This window comes from Oncorhynchus tshawytscha, linkage group LG08, assembly GCF_018296145.1.
Source record: "Oncorhynchus tshawytscha isolate Ot180627B linkage group LG08, Otsh_v2.0, whole genome shotgun sequence".
In the NCBI taxonomy this organism is placed as follows: Eukaryota; Metazoa; Chordata; class Actinopteri; order Salmoniformes; family Salmonidae; genus Oncorhynchus; species Oncorhynchus tshawytscha.
Window position 1 is genome coordinate 14,576,861 of NC_056436.1, and position 17,513 is coordinate 14,594,373.

Here is a 17,513-nt window from a genome sequence, read left to right on the forward strand (position 1 = left end):
ACATCTCTTTCGGATAGTTGAACAGGCTATTGATTGTTGCCTGTGGAACCTTGTCCCACTCCTCTTCAATGGCTGTGCAAAGTTGATGGATATTGGTGGGAACTGTACATGTCGATCCAGAGCATCCCAAACATGCTCAATGGGTGACGTGTCTGGTGAGTATGCGACATGAAGCAGTGCATTATCATACTGAAACATGACGTGAAGGCAGCGGATGAATGGCCTCTGGATCTCGTCACATTTAAATTGCCATCAATAAAATGCAATTGCGTTCCTTGTCCGTAGCTTACGCCTGCCCATACCATAACCCCACTGCCACTATTGGGCATTCTGATCACAATGTTGACGTCAGCAGACTGCACACCCACATGATGCCATACACGCGGTCTGCCATCTGCCCGGTACAGCTGAAACTGGGATTCATCCGTGAAGAGCACACCTCTCCAGACAGTTTGTGCAGAAATTCTTCAGTTGTACAAACCCTGTTTCATCAGCTGTCCGGGTGGCTGGTCTCAGACGATCCCACAGGTGAAGAAGCAGAATATGGAGGTCCTGGGCTGGCGTGGTTACACGTGTCTGCAGTTGTGATGCCGGTCGAACGTAGCGGCTTATGGTAGAGAAATTAACATGAAATTATCTGGCAATCACTCTGGTGGACATTCCTGCAGTCAGCATGCCAACTGCACACTCCCTCAAAACTTGAGACATCTGTGGCATTGTATTGGATGACAAAACTGCACATTTTAGAGTGACCGTTTATTGTCTCCAGCACAAGGTGCACCTGTGTACTGATCATGCTGTTTAATCAGCTTCTTAATCCATCCACCAGACATGTGTGGCATATCATCTTGGCAAAGGAGAAATGCAAAACTTTTTGTGCATATGAAACATTAATTTATCTCAGCTCATGAAACATGGGACCAACATGTTACGTGTTGCGTTTATATTTTTGTGGATATCAAAGTGGATATCAATATTTGCTCAAAGGCATTTTCAACGTAATTTCTCCCAAAATACATTTTACTGACACAAAAAGATCCCACCATGTCGAACAAACAAATTGTCTGTTGGCATTTATAAAATTGAACCGGAATATCCTGTTTCCATCAGTCAGATCGTGACTTTTTTCCCCTCCATGCATTAGGTAATTCATCTGCATGAAATGCTTGTTACTTACACACACACACACACACACCCTGAAATTTGAGGAGCTGAAGGCACTAGGATGAATCCTCTGAGGGGTGAGGCCAGGACGGGTAACATCAGCTAATCAGTGTGAGGCTGAGACGGAGAGAGCATTCGCCAGGCGGTCTACTTATAAACCAACTTCAGTGAGAGAACATCCTAAACCCTGACCTACTTCAGAACTTTAAGACTGTTTTCTCTCCTGAAAGCTTGGCACCGAGAAAAGATAAGATACACGAAAAAAAAAAACCCAGCAACTTAACAGCCAGCCCACACAGGTGTTTATGTTGTCTCCCACAGTGGATTACATCAACACACACACACAAATATCTTGATTTCAACTGATTCATGTGCATTTCAGATGTCATTTGAAATATATCACATGCAGTCAATTGCATCATAATATATTAGCAGTAGACATATAAATATAATTAATAGAACATATAGCCACAAATTGTTGAGCAGCTTTGCACCTTCTAGTCATTCTATTTCTATGAAAGTAGTCTGGGGACAGACAGTCTGTCAGCCACCGAGCTGAACAGCATCCTGTTCACTCGCTTGCACGCAGACACCCTGAAGTAGCATCCTGTTAGTGTTTATCTCTTGAGAGGGAGAGGAGGGATGAGGACAACTCCAACCCCCTCCAGCCAGCTGGCTGTCTTCTCCTGGATCTGTCCCCGCTTTGCCTGCCTCATCTGGCCCAGTTCCCCCAGCAGGAAGTCCTCTCTCTGCTGCAGCTTGACGATCAGTGAGGTGGCCTGGACTTGGACCATCACCGTGCCTGTCCCAGACACCTTGCCTGGCAGCACTGCCCCATCACAGGCTTGTGGGAGCACAGACCCTGGCCTACAAGGCTGGTGATGGTTGGGAAGTGGCTGTGGCCCCTGGAGACTTGGCCTATAACTACAGCAACCAGATGTAGGAGTTGAAGTACAGGACTCAGCCAAGCCATGCAGCCTGAGAGCCACTCTCCTCTCAATCTCCTCCAACTCCTCAGCGTCTTGAAGAACACTCTGCGCTTTTCTGTTCTGTCGGGACAGAAGAAGAAAGGAGGCATTGACAAACAGTTCAGTGCAATGAATTGCAGGATAACTCTGCCTCTTTCAGTATATCATCTGAGACAATTACTTCCTACTAAAATGTTTTTATCTCTAAAACAAAATGACTGCTAAGCCCCAGCAGCATTTCATTTACACTGATGACTCTCATGGGGGAGGAGTGTGTGTGTGCTTGTGCATACGGCATTAGTGCATTCATGCGCGATAATGGGTGAGAATTTGGCAGACATTTTGATATTGCACCAGACACTTCCCACATTAGTGTAGAGAGAGAGAGAGCGCGAGAACGAGAGAGAAAAAGAGAAAGAGATTGAGAGGGAGGGAACGAGAGAGGATAATTAATGTAGCCTATATTATTAGGTGACCTAGATGTGCTGATTGTGAGGTTGGTAATAATTCCCAGCTGTATCAGTGTAATGATATGAATAAAATTGGAAGCTATGCAAGCCTAGAGTCTGGAGAGAAGCAATAAGCAAATAGGCTATATAGCATAATGAAATGTAATGCTGTACACAAAAGCACAGATTTAGGCATTCATATTCCAAATGAAAGAGCTCAATTCACAAGCCACTTCAATTGAGAAAATGATTCCAGAAAATGATTTCCCAAAGAGAGAAAGAGAGAGAAAGAGCGAAAAGGAGAGAGAGGAACAGGAGCACATATTGCCATCAGACCCACTCCCACTTGAACTGCATAATGCAAGTCCTCCAGAACATTGAAGTTCCCTCTTTTTGCTCTGACAAATTCTCTTTCTCAAAATGTCCTAAAACATTTCCTCTCCTCCTTCAGTCCAATGACCTGAAAGAACTGACGAGGTGAAAGCCAATCTAATGATGAGCTTCCACCTGTCCAGTCTTTTCCAATCATTGAAGACAGTAGAGGACAATTTATAAAGAGCCAAACGTTGATTCCTTGCCAGTTGGTACTCACCTGTGTGAGAGTGTGCATTACCTGTCTTGTGTATGTGTCCTTCAGCCCTGTGTGCAGCCTCAGCAGCATGTTGTCCAGTTGTTCCAGACCCTCCTTGTCCTTGTAACCGTAGGGAAAGCACCTATTGACAACTTGGTGTACAGGTGACATGTTCTCTACAGTGTCCTCCTCTCTCAGGTCTGAGAGCTGGCTGTCCACAACACTATCCTACAGAGAGAGGGAGGGGGGAGAGAGGGAGGAAGGAGCGAGGAGAGAAGGAAAGAGAGGGTTGAGAAAGTGAGAGAAAGAGAACCACTGTTCATAAATGCATGATCCTGGGAAATGAATATCAAACCTCAAAAGTTTTGTTATTAAATTAAAGATGCAATATGTAACTTTTGGGGTAACCCAACCAAATTCACATAGAAATATGAGTAATAGATCTGTCATTCTCATTGAAAGCAAGTCTGAAAAGCGGTAGATCTGTTCTATGTGCAGTATTTCTATGATTCCCGTTCTTAAGTTTAGTTTTTGCGTCTTTTACTTTATTGTACACCAGCTTCAAAAAGCTGAAAATACAATATTTTTTGTTAGGGAAAATCTATTTCACAGTGGTTTAGATGGTACAATGATTCTCTACACTACACTTGCTTGTTTTGTTACATAAACTGAAATTAGGCAAACTATTAGAATTTTAGCAACCAGGAAATGGCAAATAACAACATTCTTTGATTTTCTCTGAGCTCCTCCCTTCTATCTCTCCTTTCACTCTCTGCTCCTGAGTGGCGCAGCGGTCTAAGGCACTACATCTCAGTGCTAGAGGCGTCACTACAGACCCTGGTTTGATTCCAGGCGTTATCACAACCGGCCGTGATTGGGAGACCCATAGGGCGGCACACAATTGGCCCAGCGCTGTCCGGGTTAGGGTTTGGCCGGTGTAGGCCGTCATTGTAAATAAGAATTTGTTCTTAACAGACTTGCCAAGATAAATAAGGGTTAAAAAAAAATTAAAATTAAAAAGGAGCTTTTGTCAAGATCGGACTTCCTGTGTAATTGCAGCTCTCGTCCAATATTGATCCATGTGGGTCTAGTTCTAATCAACTGCCCAACAGCAGCCTCCCTCCTAGGAGAGAGGTCAGATAGAGTCCAGGCACATACATACTATAGGCATTGTCGCAAATTGTACCCTATGTGGCCCTGGTCAAAAGTAGTATGCTATATAGGGTTTCATTTGGGACGCAGGCCATGACTGTGGATAAACTCCATACAGGCTTATGGCAGACTCTCTACACTAACCCTCTAACAGACACCGATACATCATAGACCAGGTCCTGGAGCCTCCATACATTCAACAAATACGCTGAACAAAATATAAAATGCAACATGTGAAGTGTTGGTCCCACGTTTCATGAGCTGAAATAAAAGATTATCCATATACACAAAATGCTTATTTCGCAAAAATTGTGCACAAATTTGTTTACATTCCTGTTAGTGAGCATTTCGACTTTGCCAAGATAACCCATCCACTTGACAGGTGTGGCATATCAAGAAGCTGATTGAACAGCAGGATCATTACACAGGTGCACCTTGTGCTGGGGAACCGCAGAACACGTGTAACCACACCAGCCAAGGACTTCCACACCCGGCTTCTTCACCTGCGGGATCATCTGAGACCAGCCACCCGGGCAGCTTATGAAACTGGATTTTCACAACCGAAGAATGTCTGCACCAACTGTCAGAAACAATCTCAGGGAAACTCATCTGCATGTTCGTCCTTACCAGGGTCTTGACCTGACTGCAGTTCGGCGTCGTAACCAACTTCAGTGGACAAATGGTCACCTTCAATGGCCACTGGCACGAGGGATAAGTGTGCTTTTCACAGATGCATCCCGGTTTCAACTTTACCGAGCAGATGGCATTGTGTGGGCGAGCGGTTTACTGATGTCAACATTGTGAACAGAGTGCCCCACGGTGGCAGTGGGGTTATGGTATGGGCAGGCATAAGCTACGGACAACAAACACTAATGCACGGCCCTATGTCACAAGGATCTGTAGACAATTTCTGGAAGCTGATAATGTCCCAGTTCTTCCACGGCCTGCACACTCACCTGAATTGTCGCCCATGAGCCTGTTTGGGATGCTCTGGATTGACGTGTAAAACAGCGTGTTCCAGTTCCCGCTAACATCCAGCAACTTCGTACAATCATTGAAGAGGAGTGGGACAACGTTCCACAGGCCACAATCAATAGCCTGATCAACTACGCAAATGAGATGTGTCGCCCTGCATGAGGCAAATGGTGGTCACACCAGATACTGACTGGTTTTCTGATCCACGCCCTACCTTTAAAAAAATGAAGTGTCTGTGACAAACAGATGCATATCTGTATTCCCAGTTGGGCTGTCCCTGACCAAAAAAGATCTTAGTCGACCAGGATTCATCTGTTCTTTCGACCAATCGATTGGTTGAAATGTTAAAATTTGTTTGATTCTGTATATAGACACATCCTATGTTTGAATCAAATCAACTATATGCACTGAGCTTGTCTGATGCTTTAAACCACACTGTTTGATTCAATCATTAAAAGAGACAAATGACTAGAGAGAGTCAGACCACAAATCGATTTGATTGTGCTGCCTGGCTCAGACTTTCTGCGTTGTGTTAAAAATAAAAACACAGTGGGTGACTGTGTGCCGGGCTCCCATTGCCTCTCTGTCCTCCCTGCTGCAACATCCACCACAGAACATCAGTGTGTGTAGCGCTGTCCCTGTTGCTTGAGCTGCAACATAATTCAAGCCATTTCTGACTGAAAAGTTGTTTCCGAAATCCCTAATTTATTTTAGGAAAAACATTCCCTGAACCCTTGCTCTCTTCACATAAAACATGTGAGCATCGCATGCATGTGACCAATAGAGCCTGAGCTATAGCCTATAATAATCACATCAATAAATTGGTTATAACTAACTTCGAACATAGTAATGTCGACAGCAAAATGGATGTGGAGGACGTGAAAAATAAAATAAATCAAATACATTGGAAATGGGTGAATGTTTACTGGTTGCTCAGGAGGGAAAGGGGAAGTCAGATGTGTGGAAGACATGTGACTTAGTTGTAGAAACTACTGGAGATTCAGATAAAGGAGGGTATAGGAACAAGCACTGCATGAGTATAATGCGTACCAAACTGTTGCTGTTAGATTACAATATTATTTTTACTGACCATTTGGGACAGTGTGAACACTAAATAAATAAGTGTAACAGAGAGTCTGTTCTAACACCCCCCCCAAAAAATAAAGTCTTTATCACAGCTCCCTTTATTTAATTTTAAACTAAAATGCTTGATTGCATTTCATATCATTAATGTCTCGTATGCTGTGTGATGGCATGAACGAATTAATGATTGATTGATAGATACAGTAGCCTATATATTGAATTATAGGCCTAAATCAGATACGGTATTAAGACTAAACAGGATTCGCTCTTAAGGTCTACAACTCAATGGTGGTTATACAAAGAACCTATACGAAGACTACTAATGATAATGACATTACTTTAATTATAATGATAATAATATATAATATTATAATCATAATAATAACAACAATAATGAGATCAAGGAAAAGGGAAGGTTATTATAATAAATATATTTTTTTCTACAATTTGGAACAGTGTAAACACTAAATAAATGAAATAATACCAGAGGCTGGTCTCACAAAAGAAAATGGGTAAAGTCTTTATTACAGCAAAGCAAAGATTAAAAACAGACCATCTGTGATATTGTTGCGTGAGGCTTGGTGCTCACAAAATCAGTAGGCTATTAAAGACACACTCAAACAGGCAACAGAAGCAGCTTCTGTCTTATTTCTGTACATGCATATGGATGATTTATAAAGCCAGGCACATTTAGCAGTTAGGTTGTTGATTATAGACCTAATTAAGTTGGGGTTTCCTCTCTCCTCTTAGACAATAAGGCAAGGGCTGTTTTCTCATCTCCTAACTCTGCTGCTGCCTCCGCCACATTGTTCTCAACACCAATATGCTGGTTAACTTTGTTATGATGCACATAGCAACATGGTCTAGGAAAAGTCGCCAATAAAACAGCGTACTGATATGTTCCAGAACCGTGGACAGCGACCACTATCCAGCGAGCGAGAATGCACGGTTAGAAAATAATTTGTTGCACCATTGTTCTTACATAATTTAACCACATACAATTTCAGTAGCACGTCTTATACTGACGGACTGTGCCACCCCCACGGCTTCCACAATGGATCAGTCCACTCAGACAGGCGCCAATCAGACAGGTGTCAGGTACACCATGATTATTTATTTTTTGTTGCTACTGCTCAAGTAAAGAAATCTCAGTCGACCAACAGCCTACAGACCAAACAATCGACCAGTGAACTAAATGGGGTCAGTCGTAATTCCCAGTCATGTGAAATCCGTAGATTAGGGCCTAATGATTTTATTTCAATTGACTGATTTCCTTATATGAACAGTAATTCAGCAAAATATTTGAAATTGTTGCGTTTATATTTTTTTATATTATAAACCAGGAACTACGGGTCCTGTATGCTGATAGGCTGAAACAGCTTTCCAGCCATTTGTATGTCAGATAAAATATACCACTGCTATGATGCAAAAATAATTGTTTATTGTTCAATTTATGTTGGTAACCAGTTTATAATTCCTCCTATAGGTCTCGAGAAATTCTGAAACGGATCATTAATTCACATTTGATCTACATCAAATCTTAAAAGTTATTCCCAGATATGTCCCCCAAAAATGTTACCCAATTTTTAAGTGATAAGGCAGTGAACAGCAAGACTAGCGAGTTAATAATTGGGACATATTACATTTCTCACAAAAGGCAACAAAGCTTAATTTTTTATTTGAAATTAAATGGCTTTGAGGTGGATTAAAGTACTAGTTTAAATAATGTTCACATTAATGTAGTCGACTGGACTTCAATAATAAAAACCCTGGGAGTCCAACTGTGGGTTTCAAACATACTGATAGAAACACCATGAAGGGAAGCGGTTTCTGTTTTACTTTAGGGAAAACACTCAAAGGACTTCTGACTTCTGTTTATTTCTAATGAAACTGCACTTCATTTTGAACTTCTACAATCCTCAAATCCACTTCTCTGTGATCTGCATGCAGAGAGGGAATCAGAGCAGGATGCCAAAAACATCTCCTCTCCATGGAGGCTCTCTTAATAACTTCATGTCAATCTGAATCACACTCAGACAGAGATGAGAACTCAGAACGGTAGTGAATCATTCTGTCAGACACTGCAGAGGTAGTTAATGAGAGTGAGAGAGGATATGTAGTTCTGTAAATGTATGTACTTCTGTCCTTGAGCTGTTCTTGTCTATGTCATTCTGTATTATGTTTCATGTGTTGTGTGGACCCCAGGAAGAGTAGCTGCTGCTTTTGCAACAGCTAATGGGATCCCAATAAAATACCAAAAGATACAGGTAGTACTAGTGGGAAAGAGCAGGTTAGAAGGAGGCTATTAGTTCCTTAATAATTGTGTTTCACTGTCTCTTACTGTCTCCATGTTGGTTTTGTTTAAATGCCATGCAAAACCTAGTCAATTACACTGTAGAGTAGACAGAACATATTAAAGGACTGATTAAAAGCAGTGCTGAGGCACTGAGAAGAGAGAGGAAGCACTAGCCTTACCATCCAGCACCAGAAGAGTGGCTCCTGTCTCTTCCACTCCAGGTAGGCCTCCAACAGCTGACTGAGAGTCTGTAGACGCTCCACCTCCTGCAACACACAGACAGACAGGGGACATTCTTTTAACCCAGCCTGCCTCAACCACTGTCAAACACACACAGACAGGAGACATTTCGCTCATAATTAATGCTCTCAAAAATCTTCATTGGTTTAACCTGCCTGTCTTGTCTTCCTCAAAACATATGCATGTTTATTCGATTTCATCTGCTAGTGAGCTGAGCTCTATGGCCTACTTTAGTTTCTGCCAGGCATGTTTCCCTCTGAGTGTTACTCCATCTCCCCAGGTGTTGCAGGTAGTTACTGCCTCTCCATTGTGTATTTTTCTTGTGTCGCTAATAATATATGACATTTAGGAGATGCTTTTATCCATAGCGACTTATAGTCATGCGTGTATACATTTTAAGTACAGGTGGTCCCGGGAATCAAACCCACTACCCTGGTGTTGCATGTGGTATTCTCTACCAACCAGCGTTTCACGGTATACCGAAAAACTCGGAACTTTTTCACTATAAAAAAATGGTTCGATACTAGAATTTTTGTTACGTTTGGTACTTTTGTCAAATGTGTTTCACGTGATTGAGAGGATCAAGTCTGTCTATCAGTGCAGCCCCTTTATAGTGTGAAGAGCAACGTTCCTGCTCCACTACCTCACCCATTGCTGGAGCTGTCTGGGCTGCATTAGCGTCCCACTCATGATGCACAGAAGTTAACATGATTGAATACTAGAACACTTACAATGCAAGACGATTCCGGTAGCTTCCAGCTTTAATTGTAGGGAAACTTTTGTTGCTGGCTTAGGCTACAGCTGAATTCACTACCCTAGTACTTTGTTATGATCATATGCTGATTACATAATATATGCTGATTTCAAAGCTGATTGTCACCAAAAACGTTTTTAATTCACTTGGTCTCCCTCACCACCAAAAACTCATTCACTTCATCTCCCTCGCCTTCTGTCTGGTTTCCACTAGGTTCCATAGCTAAAGTCAGATTCCATAGCCACTTTCTGCCTTGCAAATGGCCTCAATCATTTCTTAAAGAGACTACACACTTTCATAAAATAAGAGATTGCTTCTTCTATGCAAATGTTGTTGATCAGTACAATAAAATATTGAATACTATTACTATTGAATACTATGCATTAGCCTGTATTGTGAATAGACCTAGGCTACATCTTGATTTACCCATTTATCTTTTTTTTTTTTTTTAAATAAACTTGTACCCCTTTTTTGTGGTATCCAATTAGTAGTTACAGTCTTGTCTCATCGATGCAACTTCCATACGGACTCGGGAGAGGCAAAGGTTGAGAGCCATGCGTCCTCCGAAACACGACCCTGCCAAGCCGCACTGCTACTTGACACACTGCTTGCTTAACCCGGAAGCCAGCTGCACCAATGTGTTGGAGGAAACATCGTACAACTGGCGACCGAAGTCAGATCGCAGGCGAAGGGCCCGCCGCAAGGAGTTGCTAGAGCGCGACGGGACAAGGAAATCCTGGCCGACCAAACTCTCCCCTAACCCGGAAGACACTGGGCCAATTGTGCGCCGCCTCATGGGTCTCTTGGTCACAGCCGGATGTGACACAGCCTGGAATCGAACGCGGGGCTGTAGTGATGCCTCAAGCACTGCAAAGCAGTGCCTTAGACCTCTGCGCCACTCGGGAGATTTACCCAGTTTATCAATATAGAGATTTATCATTCAAATAAATGATTACCATTATGTTGTTTTGTATTTAGTCAAATTTTATGTATGATTGTATAATTGATTCAATTAATGCATACATGGCTGTCTCAAAGAAATATGCAATGATAATTGAAAGCAAAAGATGCCCAACGACTGAAAAGCGGCAGGTAGCCTAGTGGTTAGAGCGTTGGGCCAGTACCCGAAAGGTTGCTTGATCTAATCCCCGAGCTGACAAGGTAAAAATCTGTCATTTTGCCCCTGAACAAGGCAGTTAATCCATTGTTCCTAGGCCATCATTGTAATTAAGAATTTGTTCTTAAATAAAAAGAGAGCAGTAGCTGAGTCTATCTGGATCAATTGCCATTCTGTGACTTTGGCTAATCCACCTTTTTTTTTGTGGTATCGTGATACTAAACCTGGTATCGAAATCAAAAATCTGGTATTGTGACAACACTACTACCAACTGAACTACAGAGGACACCAGAGCTCCTTCACTGCCTCCCTGGCTGGCATTGGTACAAAGCACTGTTTCGGTCAAAGGCTAAGTAAAGGTACAGGATGATCCTCCCTGTGGAGCTTTCCAGCTATTAAAGAAACAAAGTAGTAGAGATCTCTCTCTCTCTCCCCCTCTCTGGCTTTGTACATCACTCACATCTCTCCCAGGAGGGCTGCACCAGGGCCTTCACTACTTATAGTGTCAAAACACACTCTGGGAGGCACAGGCTCTTTGGTCGTGTCTAGATTTTTCTTTCCCTCCCTTTTCAGAAAACAAGCACTCAAAAATAAATCTTTTGCCTTGTCTCTCCCTTTCTCTCCTCGTGCCCTTCCTAGTACTGACTCCCACAGCAACAAACTGTGACCTAAGAAACACCTGTTACATGGTGAGGATGTACCCCTTAAACCCTACTGCTTAAAAGATCTCTCACTTTAAGGAAAAGGCTTCTGTTCCTCAACCAACAGATTTCTAAAGTGTGGAGAGATACAGTGGAGGAAGGATATCCTTTTACCCACCAGCAACGTTCGCAAGAACTCTTTACAGAGGAAATAGGTATACTGTGCCTCTCCTTCCTCATCTGTGATCTGTGGTTTGTGATCTGTGGTTTGCCTGTGTCTGGTGATGGTAGCTGTGTTAAACATGATGGGGACAGGGGCAGGAGGACCTGTCACCTTTTTCAGGGCAGTTGAGCACATGCTGTGATGGTCATCAGAAGAGGGCTGGGAGGTGGACGTGGAGGGCATTGTGCTGGAGGAAAGGACCTAAGAAAATACGAGTCAGAGGCTATGGTGGTTATCCATTTCACCGGAACACACAGATTGAGAGACATTGGAACAAACCAGTATGACGATAATGATGTTCACACTCCATTGGTTGCATTATTGTGAAGTGTCTTTTGGGTTTTTAGAAAGGTGTTTTAAAAATGAGAAGTATTATTACGGTCCAGGTTGAATGACTTGCCTGGTGAAGGAGTCTAGCTCTTTCCTCTTGAATGGAGAGCAACCTCCGCCACTGGAACCTGAGTTTCCCATACTGCCATTGGAGTCTCCTGAGGAGTCCGTCTTCCTTCAGGCCTCCTTGGCCATCTACATCCCCAAGGGAGCCTCCCTCTCTGGGGCTACTCAGTGAGATCTGAGATAAATCAAATCAAATGTGATTTGTCACATGTGCCGAATACAACAGGTGTAGACCTTACAGTGAAATGCTTACTTACAAGCCCTTAACCACCAACGCAGTTAAGAAAAATAAGGTGTTAATTTAATAACCTCTTGAAGCTAGGGGGCACTATTTTTATTTTGGGAAAAATAACGTTCCCAAAGTAAACGGCCTATTTCTCAGGACCAGATGCTAGAATATGCATATAATTGACAGCTTAGGATAGAAAACTCTAAAGTTTCCAAAACTGTAAAAATATTGTCTGTGAGTATAACAGAACTGATATTGCAGGCGAAAGCCTGAGAAAATTCCAATCAGGAAGTTACTCTTATTTTGAAAGCTCTGTGTTCCTATGCATCCCTATTGACCATTGAAAGGGATATCAACCAGATTCCTTTTTCTATGGCTTCCCTAAGATGTCTACAGCCTTTAGACATAGTTTCAGGCCTTTATTTTGAAGAATGAGCGTGAACGACCACATTACGTAAGTGGTCAGGTGGGGGCTCTCAGAGTGATTTTTGCGCAAAAGAGAGAGGCGGCCATTGTTCCTCCCGGTCCTAGTGAAAAGCCAACTGTCCCAGTTGATATATTATCGAATAGATATTTGAAAAGCACCTTGAGGATTGATTATAAAAAACGCTTGACATGTTTCTGTTGACATTATGTATATAATTTGGAATTTTTGTCTGCGTTATCGTGACCGTTATTTGCGGTCGATTCCTGGGAATAACGCACCAAACTAACGGAGGTATTTGGATATAAAAAATATCTTTATGGAACAAAAGGAACATTTGCTGTCTAACTGGGAGTCTCGTGAGTGAAAACATCCGAAGATCAAAGGTAAATGGTTAATTTGATTGGTTTTCTGATTTTCATGACCAAGCTTCCTGATGCTAAGTGTACATAATGCTATGCTAGGCTATCGATAAACTTACACAAACGCTCGTTTTGCTTTCGCTGTAAAGCATAATTTCAAAATCTGAGACGACAGGGTGAATAACAAAAGGCTAAGCTGTGTTTCGCTATATTTCATGAATATGAAAGACTTACAGAAAACATTTGACCTCTCATTGCCAACAAAGGGTATATAACAAAGTATTGAGAAACTTTTGTAGGTGACCAAATACTTATTTTCCACCATAATTTGCAAATAAATTAATTAAAAATCATACAATGTGATTTTCTGGATTTTTTTTCTCATTTTGTCTGTCATAGTTGAAGTGTACCTATGATGAAAATTACAGGCCTCTCTCATCTTTTTACGTGGGAGAACTTGCACAATTGGTGGCTGACTAAATACTTTTTTGCCCCACTGTATATGGACATAAATTATTAACTTTATCGAACAAATCAAACATTTATTGTGGAACTGGGATTCCTGGGAGTGCATTCTGATGAAGAGTATCAAAGGTAAGTGAATATTTATAATGCTATTTCTGACTTCTGTGGACTCCACAACATGGCAGATATTTCTTTGGCTGGTTTGGGCTCTGAGCGCCGTACTCAAATTATGGCATGGTATGCTTTTTCCGTTAAAAAAAATGGAAATCTGACACAGCGGTTGCATTAAGGAGAAGTTCATCTAAAGTTCCATGTATAATAGTAGTATCTATTATCAATGTTTATTATGAGTAGTTCTGTAAATTGATGTGGCTCTCTGAAAAATCACGGCATGTTTTGGAACTACTGAACATAACACGCCAATGTAAAATGAGATTTTTGGATATAAATATGCACTATATCGAGAAAAAAAAACATACATGTATTGTGTAACATGAAGTCCTATGAGTGTCATCTGATGAAGATCATCAAAGGTTAGTGATTAATTTTATCTATATTTCTGCTTTTTGTGACTCCTCTCTTTGGCTGGAAAAATGGCTGTTTTTCTGTGACTTGGTGGTGACCTAACAATCGTTTGTGGAGCTTTCGCTGTAAAGCCTTTTTGAAATCAGACACTGTGGCTGGATTAACGAGAATGTTATCTTTAAAATGGTGCCTAATACTTGCATGTTTGAGAAATTTGATTTATGAGATTTCTGTTTGAATTTGGCGCCCTGCAATTTCACTGCTTGTGTTCCCAGACAGGTTAAAGAGTGACCATAAAATAACAGTAGTGAGGCTATATATAGGGGGTACTGGTACAGAGTCAATGTGAGTGGGCAACGGTTAGTTGAGAGAATTTTGTACATGTAGGTAGAGGTAAAATGACAACGCAAATAGTCCGGGTAACCACCAGCTGCTCAGGAGTCTTACGGCTTGGGGGTAGAAGCTGTTAGGAAGCCTCTTGGACCTAGACTTGGTGCTCCGGTACCGCTTGCCGTGCAGTAGCAGAGAGAACAGTCTATGACTAGGGTGGCTAGTCTTTGACAATTTTTTGGGGCTTCCTCTGACACTGCCTGGTATAGAGGTCCTGAATGACAGGATGCTTGACCCCAGTGATGTACTGGGCCGTACGCACTACCCTCTGTAGTGCCTTGCGGTCGGAGGCCAAGCAGTTGCCATACCAGGTGGTTCAGCTGTAGAACTTTTTTAGGATCTGATGACCCATGCCAAATCTTTTCAGTCTCCTGAGGGGGAATAGGTGTTTTCGTGCCCTCTTCACAACTGTCTTGGTGTGTTTGGACTATAATTGTTTGTTGGTGATGTGGACACCAAAGAACTTGAAACTCTCGACCCGCTTCACTACAGCCCGTAGATGTTAAAGGGGTCTGTTCGGCCTGCCTTTTCCTGACGTCCACGATCAGCTCCTTTGTCTTGATCACGTTGAGGGAGAGGTTGTTATCATGGCACCACACAGCCAGGTATCTGACCTCTTCCTTATAGGCTGTCTCATCGTTGTTGGTGATCAGGCCTACCACTGTTGTGTCGTCAGAAAACTTAATGATGGTGTTGGAGTCGTGCTTGGCCATGCAGTCATGGGTGAACAGGGAGTACAGGAGTGGACTGAGCATGCACCCCTGAGGGGCCCCCATGTTGAGGATCAGCGTGGCAGATGTGTTGTTGCCTCCCCTTACCATGTGATCCAGTTGCAGAGGTGTTTAGTCCCAGGGTCCTTAGATTAGTGATGAGCTTTGAGGGCAGGAGTGCCTTTACCTCACCCTCTGACAATCATGACCAAAGGCTTGAGTCTAGAGAGTAAAGGTTTGTCTGGAGGGCACTCCACAAGATAGATCCATCTCAACATCTCCAAAGTGGAGGGATCATAGGGTAATTACAAGGCATCTTTTTTCTCTTTAAATATTCATGGAATTTTGAATGATTTTCAGATTAGGGTGATTGGTGGGTTTTAAGTGTTTAAGACCAGAACGTAAGAGACTAATTATAATTTATTTATGAGAAAGGGGGAAATGTTTTTTGTTCTCTCATCTCCTTCCACTTACAGACATGGATTTCTAGTTCTATTGAGTCAGAAGCTCATCATCAGCAGAGCAACACTGCCACCTGCTAGACAAATATGGCACTGCCACTTCAAATCAGTGTAAAAACAAAAAGATTTTACTTTTGTTAATACGGGTGGATTTTATTCATACACAAAACATATTTTGCTGTAAGACTTGAAAAAGAATGTCACCGTGGGTGGGAGTGAGAGGATATCCAGCTCCAGGGATCTTGCTCTCAGCAGGGCCTCCAGCAGGCTCCCTGAAGACAACACCCACCCAAACGCCACCAGCAGCTCTCGGCTCCCAACTTCACTCCTGGGACGGAGCCCGGCAGTCGTCACAACAATCCAGCTGGCACCGTAACCACACTGCCAGAGTGCCTCTCTCACATGGCTGTCTGCAGAGACACAATCACAATGATTAATTGAAGACAAAGAGTATGAAATGGACATAATAGCTACAATGGACACTATTCATACAGCATACGCACTCCTCCATAAATAATTACACTTACCCAAGTCTGAAAGTGTTGTGCAAGAACATTCCAGTAGCAGTGTTTTCAGAAGAACACTATGAAGGAGCTTCCAGAACTCCACCACCTGAAATACACATTCCAAGGTAAGCAACCACCTGATGACTAACGGAGATAAACAAATATCCCTCCTGTCATATGATAGAGCTCTGGTCCAAGGACATGTGTCTATCAGCGCACTGAGTGCAGCCCCTTGATAGTGTGAAGAGCAAAGTACCTGCTCCACTTAAGAGAGATGTGGACTCGAGTCACATGACTTGGACTCGAGTCAGACTCAAATATGATGACTTGCAACTCGACTTTAACACCAATGACTCGTGACTTGGACTTGAGCCTTATGACTCGACCTGACTTGATACCCTCCCCAAGCCCAAATATTAAAATTGATGCTATTAAAAAAAATATGTGAAAAAAATGTGCAGCTAATCAAATTGTGCCAGCTGAGAAAAAGTTGTACGTGGCAGTCCAGAGGAACGTCGGCGGGTGAATTCAGGTGGAGCCCTTGGGAAGATGATACCCCAAATAATTATTTTCGGATATAAAGATGACGCTGTATCAACAAAAAATTGATTGCAGCTTACAAAAAGTGCGGGAAGAAATTAGACATTTGAAGCTGCACAAAGAACGGTAAGTTGTGTATAGATGACAGCTCTATATTTTATTACTTTACTGGTGTATCATGTAGGCTAACGTAATGTTAAATCAATGAGCCTCCACACAGTCAGTCAGTGTGGGAACGTGATCATTGCACCCAAGATTAAGCTACAACTGGCTAGGCAGTTGGTAGCCATAAGTTAACATGCTTGAATAATGCAACACGGCATGTAGAAATTGTTAATTACTGTTCGCAAAACAATGTCCATACAGGCTAGAACACTTACAATGCAAGACGATTCCGGTAGCTTCCAACTTTAATTGTAGGGAAACTTCCCTTGCTAGCTTAGGCTACAGCTGAATTCACTACCCTAGTACTTTATTATGATCACAACATGCTGATTTCAAAGCGGATTTTCACAAAACACGTTATTAATTCACTTGGTCTCCCTCAAGCAAATGAGTTAGATTAAAATGCAGCCCCTATAATGATGGAGAGCTCAAAAGTTGTTTATTTTGTATTATTGTGAAATGACAGCCTGCACAGAGACAGAGAAAACGAAGACGGCGCCAGAGAAGATGGCTGATGTTTTACATGCTCCTAACCGATTCTGTATTCAAGTTTGTTTGTTTGCGCTGTTTGTAACTTATTTCTTTACTTATTTTGTACATTATGTTGCTGCTACCATCTCTTATGACCGAAAATAACTTCTGGACATCAGAACAGTGATTACTCACCACAAACTGGCAGAAGCTTTTTTTCCCTTTAACGAGTCCGA

General features: G+C 42.2%; 1 protein-coding gene across 1 annotated transcript; it reads right to left on the bottom strand.

The window, feature by feature from the left end:
* Window positions 1–1,516: 1,516 nt before the first annotated feature.
* Window positions 1,517–17,513, bottom strand: tedc1 (tubulin epsilon and delta complex 1). Its single transcript, XM_024430433.2, has 8 exons — window positions 17,473–17,513; window positions 16,123–16,207; window positions 15,800–16,005; window positions 12,034–12,204; window positions 11,745–11,834; window positions 8,838–8,924; window positions 3,195–3,380; window positions 1,517–2,213 (listed from the first exon to the last, which is right to left on the bottom strand). Exons 5-8 carry the CDS (start codon window positions 11,814–11,816, stop codon window positions 1,782–1,784), a joined length of 777 nt encoding a protein of 258 aa, XP_024286201.1. The 5' UTR covers window positions 11,817–11,834; window positions 12,034–12,204; window positions 15,800–16,005; window positions 16,123–16,207; window positions 17,473–17,513; the 3' UTR covers window positions 1,517–1,781.

Bases quoted from the DNA above. Each gene is read 5' to 3' on its own strand.
- tedc1 (XM_024430433.2), bottom strand. From the start codon at position 11,816: ATGCCCTCCACGTCCACCTCCCAGCCCTCTTCTGATGACCATCACAGC. The intron at 8,925-11,744 runs GTGACAGGTCCT...TGTGTGTTGCAG, and splicing joins GCTCAACTGCCCTGAAAAAG to GAGGTGGAGCGTCTACAGAC. The intron at 2,214-3,194 runs GTAATGCACACT...CTGTCCCGACAG, and splicing joins AGGACACATACACAAGACAG to AACAGAAAAGCGCAGAGTGT.